This window comes from Rhinolophus sinicus, linkage group LG16 (genome assembly GCF_036562045.2).
Source record: "Rhinolophus sinicus isolate RSC01 linkage group LG16, ASM3656204v1, whole genome shotgun sequence".
NCBI lineage: Eukaryota > Metazoa > Chordata > Mammalia > Chiroptera > Rhinolophidae > Rhinolophus > Rhinolophus sinicus.
In genome coordinates this window covers 2,646,773-2,659,262 of record NC_133765.1, presented here as the reverse complement: position 1 = coordinate 2,659,262, position 12,490 = coordinate 2,646,773, and the positions used below count along the sequence as shown (strand labels likewise).

At 47.7% G+C, this 12,490-nt stretch overlaps 1 protein-coding gene across 2 annotated transcripts in view; it reads right to left on the bottom strand.

Moving 5' to 3' along the window:
- The window catches only part of UBASH3B (ubiquitin associated and SH3 domain containing B), a 138,772-nt gene extending 130,597 nt beyond the window's left edge, over nucleotides 1–8,175 (bottom strand). The window contains exon 1 of one of the 2 annotated variants that reach the window (XM_019718584.2): nucleotides 7,686–8,175. In XM_019718584.2, the coding sequence (XP_019574143.2) occupies nucleotides 7,686–7,846 (161 nt within the window). In that variant the 5' untranslated portion in view covers nucleotides 7,847–8,175. The remainder of the gene's footprint in view (nucleotides 1–7,685) is intronic. The other variant, XM_074321920.1, reaches the window with a different exon arrangement.
- Between the last annotated feature and the right edge of the window lie 4,315 nt (nucleotides 8,176–12,490).

The following is a 12,490-nucleotide window of genomic DNA, read 5'->3' as shown; positions in this document are numbered from 1 at the left end:
TGTTACACAAACAGCTGGTGACCCCACAGAAGGGAAGATGTCCCTTTAATTAAAAAGGTGCCTATTAGCAATTTATTTCCCCCAGGAGGTGGGCTCGAGGCACTAACCTTCTCTCTCATTTAACCAGCAGTTTGGTTGTATTTTGCAAGAAATCACATTATGTACCAATTTGAAAACTATACTAATGGATATTAGTTAAACAACTTCCCACTGTTGTACTTGCCTCATACCTTTCTTTCTTTCCATTTATTTACTCTAGAATATCAACAGTCCTAAGAATTTTCTTTAAAGGGAGAAGAGAAGAATTTAACAATAAAGCTCTGGGGAAAACAAAACAAAACAAAATAAAAATAAAAACAGAAAAGCCGAATGTTCTGGAACAGAAAAGTATACATGAAGCAGTGAAAATACCTTTGCGCTATCCAAAAACACTTGTCTATGTCACTCTCAAGTCACCAGAACTGCAAGGGACCTGACAGGTGGTTGACTTCAACCCCTTGTACGGTTGGGAACACTGAGGCCAGGGGAAAGAAAAGTATGGATGTGAGTCCAAACAGCCAATAATTGAGAGCAGAGTGAGAGCGCAGAGACAGGGTCTGGTAAACCAAGTTTGCTTCCATTGTGAGTTGCCATTGGACTAGCTGTGGGGAGTGAGCTGAACCCTGAGCTTTTCAACAATCTGTAAAGTGTTATCCACCCTGGCTACGAAAAGGCAGACCTGCTGCTCAGAGTCCCTGTGAAGGATTTGCAGCCAGTTAGGGAGAGTAGCTGACTCAGAGTGCCAGGTGGTGAAACCTGACATTCGTCTTTTCCTCCTGGGAATGGCACAGAACTTAGCAGGATGCTGTGCCCATGCCAAAGGGCTCAGACAATTTCTGGATGTTCAGCTGAGGCACTTCACCATAGGCCTCATCCTCATAAAGAGTAGGTGGCAAAGAATGTGATGGCCAAGTCACCAGGAAAATGGGGACATTAGCGAGATGGACCAACAAGAAAGAGGATCAGCTATCATATACCCTGAGCCCCTGACAGAAGGTCCAGAGGACCTGTGTCACTACTGCATCTATCCATGCATCTTCCAGGGAAAAGAAAACCCAGAGATTCTCCCATAAGCCTCCGGATAACACCAAGGGGCCCCCAGGAAAAATCCTCCAATGAAGAAGACAAGGGCTTTCAGTGCTGATAGGCCCACAGGCCTCATTCTCCTAGCAGTGCTGCTGGGACTGTGCTCGTCACAAGCTAGAGGAGCCATTCTTGAGAGCACTTTGCTTTTCCCCTCCAGGGCTGGAGTCTGATTCCATTTGAGACTAATCAAAAGACAACATATGGCACTCCTTCAAATCCCCAACCCAGGCCATTCATCATAGTCAGCTGCGTGGGCACCACTGCTGTCTCTGGGTTTGCTTCCACTAGGCCTGGCATCCCTCGGGGCACTCTACAGAGAGAGGTGCAGGGGAAGGGAACTGAGTGCTATGGGAAGGCCTCAGTCGGCCTCTACCCCACACTCACTACTTTCTGCCCACAGCTCAGTAAGTAGAGGGGAGATGTACAAGTGGAGGGCAACCCTGGCCTCAGGAAACAAAGGGAGTAGTGCAGAATACAGTCACCATTGGAGTAGCAGGAACACCTCCCTCCTTACTGGGGCTTACCGAAGGCTAGGCACTCTCCAACTATTTGTGCGGAAAGGCACCCTTAGTCGTCACAACAAGGTAAATCTGTTAGTGTCAACATTTCACAGACAGGGAAACTGAGGCTTAGTGCATTCAGCAACTCACCAAAGGTCACCCAGCAGGTAAGGAGCAGAGCTGGGATTCAAACCCAGGCTGCCTGAACAGTTGGCACGAGTTAGGCTTCTGGGTATCAGGCAGATGATGATGGGTCTCTTCAGTTCCTGCCTGTCCACGTAGAGGGACCTCCCCACTCTCTTCCCCCCCACACACACACAGACACACACATACACCAGATGCCTGCTGGGATGGGGATGGCACTGTCAGCTCCACCACCACTGTCACAGGCAGGAGCAGAGCTGGTGTGAGACACAGGATCCCCTAGTTTTGTTTCCTCTCTGAAAAGCAAAGCCTGTAGCTCTGAGAATTATTGTCCACTCAGTGAAAAACAGCTAGAGCTTGAGACGGCTGAGGGCAGGGGGTGGGGTGGTGACAAAACCACAGGAGAGCGTAGTAAGGCAGGATGCTCTTCACTCTCGGTGGCACTCAATCTTGTGAACCTGTTTTCTCATGAAATTATCAATGATTGAGACTTGATAGAGATTATGTACATATGTCTGCTTTGTAATCTCCAAAGTGGTCTAAAAAGCTAAGGTATTACGAGGGTACAAAAGGGAATTTTCACAGAACCTGTGTACAAGGGGTTACAATCATATTGCTAGCACATTCAAATATATCAAAATCTATTCAGCAATAACAACAGGACACAAACTACTGCTGGATGCAATATCATGGACGAGTCTCAAAAATATTAGAAAAGAAGCCAGGCAGGCACAATAGTATGCACTGTTTGATTCCACTTATATATAAGTCTAGGAAATACAAACTAATCTGTAGTGACAGAAAGCAGGTTAGTAGCTGCTCAGGGATGGGGTAGAGAATGGACTGACTGCAAAAGGACACAAACAAACTTTAAGGGGTGATGGACATGTGCTGTGTCTTATGGTGATTTCACAATGTTTTCATTTGCCAAAAATGATCAGCCTCTAAATAGGTTTAGTTTATTGTACATAAATTAGATCTCGATAAAGTGAAAACAAAAATCATGACAGGCTCTTTCCCTTTGAATCAGAGCCTCTGTCTAGCCTGGAAAGTTCACTCGACTTACCATTTTAGCCTGAGGCTGTCATGGTGACATGGCCCCACACAGAGTAAGTCCCTGAGCTCCTCAGAGCCTCAAGTCTCATCTTTAAAATGAGGCTTTTACCATGTGATTTACCTCACAGGACAGCTGCCTTGATCAAGATGGATAGTTAGTGAGAGCAATCTTCAACTGCAAAATAACACACACGTAAAGGAGTGCTGTGTGAGGCTTCCTTGCTGTACCCACCTGTAGGATCCCTTCAGCCCCAAATTGTCCATGGTTTGTCTTCTCTTTTTACCCCCACACTCCTGGGAAAGCAACCCCCACCCAGAATCAGCCACAATTCAGAGCTGCTGTGTTAACCAAGTATTTTCAGGGAACCCAGGGTCAATTCACCAGGTAGGCTGGAAAAGGCCAGAGGAACTGGATACTTTAATTCCTGGGCTCTTCAAGATGCCTCCCAATGCTTGTGTAGCCAGCTCTGAGCTGCTTTTATCTTTGGGCAGTAAGGCATAGCTAACACAGCTTCCTTTCCAGAGCAAAGACACTTTTTTCCAGCTCTTTTCTTCTGTCACTGTCTGCCTCTTTAACTAGGCATTGTTTAAACATTCTCAGTAGGAAAAAAGGACAAGAGCCATGTAAATCCTTGCCTAGAACCTCAACCAGCATCTCATCTCCTTCCTTTTCTTCCAGTCCAACATAATAATTCCATAATCACATCGATCTTGTGTCCAGATTATACTTTTAACTTCTCCAAGTCCTCTCCTACCCTGACCTCATTGTGTCTTTACAAAGCCTTGTTAGTTGCACAGGACAGGTATTGCCACACACAGAAGCTGGTCAGGATATTGATAAAAAGGGGTTAAACGGAAGACCAAAAAGTTTTAAGTGTCAGCCAGAAGCTGAACTAGAACTCTGGACATCTGACCACTGACACAGTGTCCTTTTGCAAGATTATATGTCTCAATCATTCATTAGGAAACATTCAAAAGCCACTGGCTATAGACAAAGTCCTGGCCCCAGGCAGCTTCAAGCAAACCTCATCCAAAACAAAGGCACAGTTCTGTCAGCCAGGGCTCCTCAAATTCATTGTTCAGTGACTGGTTCCCACACTTGGCCTCAAGCTACAGAGAGACCAGTAGGGTGAAATCCAGTAGGGTTATGCAAAGCAACGACTCTATCAGAGTTAGGTGTCCTCTTCCTCAGGCCTTTGCCCAGCATACACACTCTTCCTTTTCTTTCCACCAACCTCACTCCAGTCTTGACAAAGCTAGACTTTCACCTTTAGAACTTTTGGAACAGAGAAGTGCTATTGGACATAGAAAGAAAAAGGAAGGTATAGGCCATTTTGGCCCCTTGAAAGTTTTCTTCCTGAGGCCTTCCTAATACCTCTTTATCTTCTGCTTGCTTAAACACACACACACACACACACACACACACACACACACACACACCACCACTCCTCAATCCTCCATGTGGCAGGTTCTTCCACAGCAGTGTCCAAGTTGGGCTGAAGGTCATAAGGTAGGATGGAAAAAACCCAGCGCAGCTGCAGGGGAGTAGTGAGCTAGAAAGAACACATCCTGAGGTCACCTGCTTGTTCAGCACTTCTTCCCTGTAGCTCCATCAAGCACTTAAGAAGCATGCACTAATTAATCCTGTCCCCTTCAGAGGGAGTCAGTGGGGCCCTGAGGGTTTAAGTGAGTTATCCAAGACCACAGAACTGCACAGGCTAGAATGGGACCTGGACCTTGTTGGACTCTGAGCCAGGTAGAATGTCCATTCTTCCTGATGAGCAACACCAGGCCATTACACCCAGAGGGGAAACCAGAGCTGTCAGCCTTGGCCACCTCCATTCTCTCCAAAGGGCCATGTTCCAGACATTGGTCTCATCCCATCTTCCCATCATAGCTAAGTCATCCTGCTCCCAGGAGACCATTCCTGCTGTCTCCTGCTTTCAATTTCATCATGTTCCTTCCTCCAGGCTTAAGACCTAAAAAAGAGGCTTCTGAGTAGCTAAGCCTGATGCCCTTGTTCTCTGCCTTTCCAACTCTCTAAAATAAAGTTAAAAGTCTGCTCTCTGAAATCTCTGATGGATGGCCCTGTGGAGAGATCCCTCTTCTTACTGACCTGAGGTAAGTTATTAAGGGGAAGGCTGACCACGTCGGCCTTTCTAGGTTGAGGTAAAACAGATGCCAGCCTGGGTAGGGAGTGGAAATCAGGGATCACGTAACTGCCAAGGGCTCTGCCCGCTCCAAGGCAGAGCATTTGAAGGAAACAGAATAGCAAACCCAACCTCCCTCCCACCTAGACTATTTTATCATGATCTACTCTGTCACCTTCTCAGTAAAGAGAGGCAGTGCTAGTAATAATAATAGTAGCTGTAATAGGCTGAATAACGGCTCCCCAAAAGATAGACACATAGACAGTACCTAGAACCTGTGAACATTACGTTATGGCAAAAAAAAAATAAAAAATGATTTTGCAGATATAATTAAGGATCTTGAGATGGGAAGATTTTCTTAAATTACCCAGGGAGGCACTCAATGCAATCACAAATGTCTTTACAGAAAAGACACAGAAGGAGATTTGACACAGAGAGAAGGTAATGTGACCATGGAGGCAGAGATTGGAGTGATGCAGCCACAAGCCAAAGAATGCCAGGAGCCACCAGGAGCTCTAAGAGGCAAAAAATGGATTCTCTCCTAGAACCTCCAGAGGGAGCATAGCCCTGCTGTCGCCTTGATTTCAGCCCAGTGACACTGATTTGGGGCTTCTGGGCTCCAGAACAGTCTGAGACTAAATTTCTGTTGCTTAAAGCCACCCAGTTTGTGGTTTCTTGTTACAGCAGCCGCAGAAACTAACATAATAGCTAACACCTAATGACTGCCCACTATGTGCCAGGCATTGCACTAACATGTTACCCACATTGATGCATTACATTCCAGCCATGGATATGAGGGCTGAGCTGAGCAGGCACACTGGCTGGGTTTGAAGCCCAGATTCACTGCTTACTATTGTGACCCTGAGCAGTTGCATAATCTCTCTAAACCTTTGTTTCCCAACTCAAAAAATGGGCATATAGATACTTTTCTTGTTTGGTTGCTAGGAGGATAAAATGGATAGTAGGTAAAGTGCTTAGAACAGTACATAGTAAGTGATCAGCAAATGCTAGTTGTAATGAGATCTCAGTGGTTGAACAAGCCAAAATTAGACCCTCATCCTAATCTATCAGGATGTGGACAAGTGCAGGAAAAAGATGTCCCTTTAAAGCCAGTTTGAATAGCAAACATGATGGTCTGAGGAGTTAAGTATTTCTTCCCTTAATTAAGCAATTTATTAGGTTGGTGCATAAGTAATTGCAGCTTAAAAGGTTAAAAATAATTGCAAAAACCGCAATTACTTTTGCACCAACCTAATAGTTTCTTACACTGGCCTCATTTCATAATGGGAAAATTCCTGGGACTGTGCTAATTCTGCAGCATCGCCCAGCAGACTTTCAGGCCCCTATCTTCCATTCTTAAGGAGAGCTATGCTCAGCATCATCCATAGGAAGGACCTAACTTGCAGCATCCACACCTGACACACCCCTGCAGAGCCCACCACATCTTCTCCCTGCAACTCTGGCATCAGGAACTGAAGCCCCTGTGCTTGGAAGCCAGTGGGAGACAGAAGCATCAGTCCATATTATGGACTGACCCAGCAGGCTTGTAGAATGATAAAATCAGAGGTCTGCTTTGATTAAGAGGTTACAGCCAGGTTAGTAAGGAAAAAAAATCAAGGTTTGCCCAGAGGCCCTGGAAGGGAAACCTAGAGTTATCATCTGAAAATTGGAAGGGGGCGGGGGAGAAAAAAAAGTTTCATTAACTTGGCCCTTCCTAATAAAGTTTCCCCAACCTCCCACTCCAGGTGACGTAATTTAAAGAAGCAGCACCCCACAGGATCCCAGGCTGTCTGTTCCCACCTAAGAAATTTGTAAGCAACCAAGGAAGAAGGGCCTGACCTCTGGGCCTTGGCTTCCTTCTAGACAGGGTTCCGGCCCCACAATCTTGGATGCCCAGCTTCAGAAGGCCCCTGAGGCTACTGCTGCTGCCTTGCGCTGGGACCAGGCCTCTTCGCAGCAGGCAGCAGGGGCAGCCACCTGCGCTCTCTCTGCCTTTCCCTACCCCACCCTCCTTGGGGAAGAAGGATGTTGGAGGACAGCTCCCCCTCCTTATTCTCAGGCACCCACAGATTTCTGCGCTGCCATCATCACTGACAAGAACTCAGATCCCCTGAAAGAACTGCTTTCCTTATTCCTTCCTCCCGATCAATGAACACGCAGCAACACCCACGATCCCGCTCCTCCTACTCCGGTGAGAGACCCAACCAGAGAGCAGCATCCGGACCTGGAAGCCGCTGCAGCGGGAGCGCCGGCCTCCCTGCCCCGCTGGTCCCTTACCGTCTCGCAGCCATCAAGAGGATGCTAAGCTAGCCCTGCGTTCCGGATCGAGAGGGTACCTGAGTCCTCAAGGGGCCCCGCCTCCCCAGGGGCTCGGCGGTTAGCGGACAGCAGCTTAGCCCCACCGGCGGAGGCCGGACGCTGGGAACGGTTCCCGGGACTCGAACCAGGTGCCGCCTCCTTGAGCCATGCCTCACCTGAGGCATCCCCAGCAAGCCCCCAGGCCAGCGCTCCCGCGCGGCGTCTGCCCCTGCGCCCCGGCGGGGAGGAGATGAGAGCCGGGCTGCTGCGCGCCCACCTGCCCTCAGCAGGACGTGGGCAGCGGGGAGCGCGCCGCCCGTCCGGCAGGCGCCGGGAGGCGAGCTGGAGCGAAGCCGAGGGTCTGCCGCTTGGGACGGGAGGGGTCGCAAGGGCCGCAAGCCCGGCTACTTACGCGCGGGCTCTGGGGAAGCCCATGGACAAGAGCACGTCCAGCGCCGACCCATACTTGATGGTTCCGGGACGCTGCTGGCGGTTCCTCCGCGGGGTGACTTTGCTGTACAGCTCTTCTCTCGCGGCCATGCCGAGCGGGGTGGGGTGGCCGTGCTGAGCCATGGCTCAGAGGCCAGCCATCGCCGGGGAAGATGCTCCAGTCGGATCGTCCCGGAGGGAGGAGGGAGCTAGACTACGGTCGGGCAGGGGGCTCCGGGCCGACAGCGGGGCGGGAGGCGGCGGAGAGGGCGGAGGCGGCGCAGAGCTTCCCGGGTGTCGAGATTCTGACGCTTCCTGGTGAGGCCACCGAAGCCAGAACGGCCCGCGAGCAGCTTCGGCCCGACCAGCAATTCAGCTATTCGGGCCTCCGGGTGCCCCAGCGCGGCGTCGGCAGCAGCTTCGCTCCTCCGCCTCCTTCCTTCTCGCCTCCCAGCAGTCCGGGAATTTGCAATGAGTAATTTTTGAATGGATCAAAAAGGAAAAGGAACCTTGTGGGCTGGCCCTGCCTTGCCTGTGCCCGGGCCCCGCCCCTCTCTTAAAGCTGCCGCGCCGCCGGAGGCTGCTGGAGGCAGCGCGCAGGCTGCAGAGTCCGGGGCTTCTAGATGGAAAATTGGAACCAGCGTAGGCTGCTTGTGTGCATTGGGGTCCGAGAGTTGTTCCCAGCGCCCCTGCCTTCTCCATGCCTTGCATATAGGGCCAGATGGGCCTCAAGACACCAGATCAATCAATTCAAGTTTCAAGTGCTTCTAGATGGGGTTAATAACGGAAACTGAGAACCGATGGATGACATTAATGAACTGGAAGACCAAGCCAGAAGGCCCAGATAAAAGGTTTTGCTTTCAAAAGACTCTGCAAAACCTAGAGGATTGTTGTGGCCGTTGAAGACCAATTCTATCAGCCGGACAAGTGGCCATACTGAAAACGTAACGTGCTCTCCATGAATAAGATAGTGACGTCAGGGTAAAGAGTGGGACCTCAGGCTCTCATGCCTTGCATGGGAGGGAGTTCTGGGAGGAGAGAGGAAAGAGGGAGAGGACAGGGCAGAAAGAGGAAGAGAAAGGAAGATGAAAGGGGGAAGGAGGAGGAGAGACAGGACGTGGTAAGTAGAAGGAAGGTGGAGGGAGAAGGAACGGAGGAAGCACACTTTCTAACTGAGATGCATTCAAATGGAGTGGGTTGGTTTCCATTAGAGAATGAGTAGCTGTCAACAAAAGGATTCAAAGAAAGACTGGATCATCACTGGTCAGCCGTCAGGAATGAGCGGATTGTTTCATCGGTTGGACAAAACTACTCTCACCTCAAGTAAGATGGACTTCTTACGCATACCTACTCCCCCATGCCCACATCATGAGCTTCACTGGGAGACGTTAAGGCTCTTTCATTCGGAGATAACTTATTGTACTCAGTCAGAGACAAAGACCCCACTTGGTGTAATGGAAAAGGCACAAAGTAAACCCTGGCTGCTCCTCTTTTTCAGGTAATGATAATAATAAAACTTAACATTTATTAGACTCTTCTATGTGTCAACCTTTATGCTAAACATAATACATGAATTAATTCATTGAATTTTTACAATGACCCTATACAATGTATATGATTACTATCCCAGTTTTACAGATGAGAAAACAGCTCTGAGAGGTTGAGGAAGATCTTAGAGCTGGTAAGTGCATAGCCAGAGCTTTTAGCCACTGTGGTGCTCTGGGCAAGTTGCTTCTGCCTTCGACAGCCCCATGTCCTTATCTGTATGCATCATAGTACCTAGCATTACACGCACTGGGTTCTCAAAAAATGTCAACGCTTTCCCCTGTTTGGAGTGTGGAGGAGGGATGGTGACCACACTCCAGCAGCTTTTGATGTTGCTTTATAAGGCATCTAAACATTTTACCAGGGGAAATGATACAGCTTAATTCTCCTAGCCCAGAATTGGTTTTCTAAAGAATATCCAGTGGTATTTGGCGTGGAGAGATAAGGACTACTGGGGCTTAAGCAGCAATGTGCATAACTCTGCCTCCTGCTGTGTCAGGGATGGGGGAAAGTTCATACTTCCTGGGTAGATAGAAGCTTCTGTCAGAGCAGAGGAAATGTGCTGCACTTGCAGAGTGCTTCTCCAGGGCATGGAGCAGAGACAGGACTGGGCTGGAAAAACAATACCTCGTAGACATCCTCCCTGGGAAGTGTTCAGTAAAGGGTGCTGGACCTTACCGAATATTCTGAATTTCTACTTCTTTCAGCCTGGGCTGAAAGTCAAATGATCTGGAGCCTAGTCAAGAGCTACTAAAGCCTGTGGAAGTATTGTGTAAACCATGAGCGCTACACCAATAATAGCTCAAATTTATTGAGAACTTACTATATGCTCTTGCTGTTGGGTTCTTACACATATAAGTCATTTACTCTCTCAACAAGGCAATGAAGTAGGTACTGCCATGTTACCATCAGCCACTTTACAAATGATATAGAAGCAGACAGAAGTCAAGTATCTTGTCCAAGATCATATGGCTAGTAAGTAGTAGAACCAGGATTTGAACTCTTAAAATTTGTCCAAACAACCATTTATCACCATTGTTAAGATGACGAAGAGATGCCAACCATTAAAATAACATGGTGCCCTTTTGACTCCTTTTATGCCCCTCGACATAAAATTGCTGGATCTGTTTCTCCAGAAAAATTGAATTAATTGTCTTTGTAGAGGTGGAAGACACTTTCCTCTACCCTCAAGGTTCTATACAGATTAGCAAGATAAAATAACCAAAATTAGTACTTACGTACACATGGGAACCCCACATAAATGAGACCTCACATGCAAGAGAGTTTCAAAGACACAAAGGGAAAATGGGTATCTAAGACATTCTGAGCAAGAGATGAGGTAAGGTGCTTTGGGGGCTTCAAAGGGTCATTGCAGGACATGATAAGAAGGACAGGTATTCAGTAATTAGAAGTTTGTCTTGCCCTATAGATAGGTCAAAAAAGGTTATCTCTGATAATCTCTTATTATGGGATTACCTAATTATCTTATTATCTAAATTCTTCTAGATAGTAAAAGTGGGGGGCAGGGGGCAGAAGTTTTTCTTAAGCCTGAAGCCAAAGTTGCCTTTAGTTCAGAACAATCCATATGCCACTGAGGCACATCTTGGGGTGACTTGTTCTGAACTCCTATATTTTTCTCCCTGCTGATAGGCAAACTGTAAGAGGAAATGATGGATATAAAAATATTTTTAGGTAGCCTGAAAAAAAGCACTGTGGAAAACCAGATACCTTAGATGTAAAACTGCTTTGTCTGGGACTTGCAGAAATCCCAGCCTGGTTTACTCACCTTTCTTCAGCTCAGTGCCGGCACTCAGACTGCTGCCATTTGTTGTGCAAGGGGTAGAGGGGCTAATAATTAAGATGCATTGTGCTTTGATTGCATTGACCTTGAAAAATTAAAGGAAGCTTTATAAATGCCCATATTGTTATATTACAAAGAAAACAGACATGACTGTGCATCTAACAAGATACCTGATGACAGCAGTAGGAGTGAGGCATACATGGGGACTTGCAGAGTGCGGGGACTGATGCATCGGCATTAAGCTACTTCCGCAGAAGAACAAGCTAGTTATCATGTACCCCTGCACCAATGGGTCATGTCAGAGTCCACCTTGAGACACAAACCTCTTTTTGTTCTTGTGCACACAGTTTAACTCCACCCCCACTGGCCCCAGCCACTTTTTTGGTGTGTTAGCCCTTCTGAAATGGCCACAGGGATGACCAGGATGGGGATACAGTTAACTGAACTCATGATTTCTAAAGTGTATCCTATGTATTTTCCTACTCCTCTCCACCCTTGAGAAAATTTCAAGTGACTGCATTAAGAACAGGCAGTAAAATCTATAGAATGTCTCCAGTTCTGAGGGCTGGGATGGTGGCATGGCAAATGAAGGTAGTTTTCAAACCACTAGAAATGACTTTAGTCCCTAGACTTCAAAGGGATCCCTCATGGCCAGAAGATTTTGAAATCCTGTAGTAAGGAAAGAAAGCAAAGACCATGGGAGGGCTCCAGAAATGGGAGTTGGGAAGCCTGAGTGTTGACTGTGACCTGGATGTGTTCTCTGCCCCTCTCCGGGTCTCAGCTTCCTCACCTGCCAAATGAGAGGGTGGCTTAGGCTGGGGATTCCTAGGACTTTGCCAAAGGACCCTTGATGTAGGTGATGTTGGATCTGCCAGCAGTTTCTGAGTGTGGGCCGGGATCGTGTCTCGTGAAGCTGAAGAATGGAAACATGGACCAGGGAGAGGCAAAACGTTTTAAAAAGAGGATAGTTTATTAGAGGCAGGAGAAGAGGTTGCAGCTCCTGAGCGGGAGTGGGTCCCGAATGGGGGGTGCCCCCTGACTGAGGCAAAAACTCTTACTTTTATACCTTCCATTACCTGCTTGGGAAAGGGGAGGTGTTTGAAGAAGGGAACTTGTTTGAAGAAGGGAACTGGTGCCTTCTAATGAAATTCATCTACCAGGTTTGTTCTGCTTGCCCATCCTGAAGTAATTAGCAAAGTAACCCACTCTTATCTATCAAATCTGCTCCATTTTTCAGGCCAAAATAAATTTTATGATTAACCTCAAGGCCTTGTTACATTATGTCCTGGAGTAAAGGAGTGATTTCAAAACCCGAAGTTTTAGGATATGGCTGTCTTTTCTTCATTTTACCAGGGACCTCCCTATCTATCTAGCAATCATACTCACTAACCTGTCTCACCCTCAGGGACTCTTTATGAATAAGGGTTGCGGTTATTCATCTG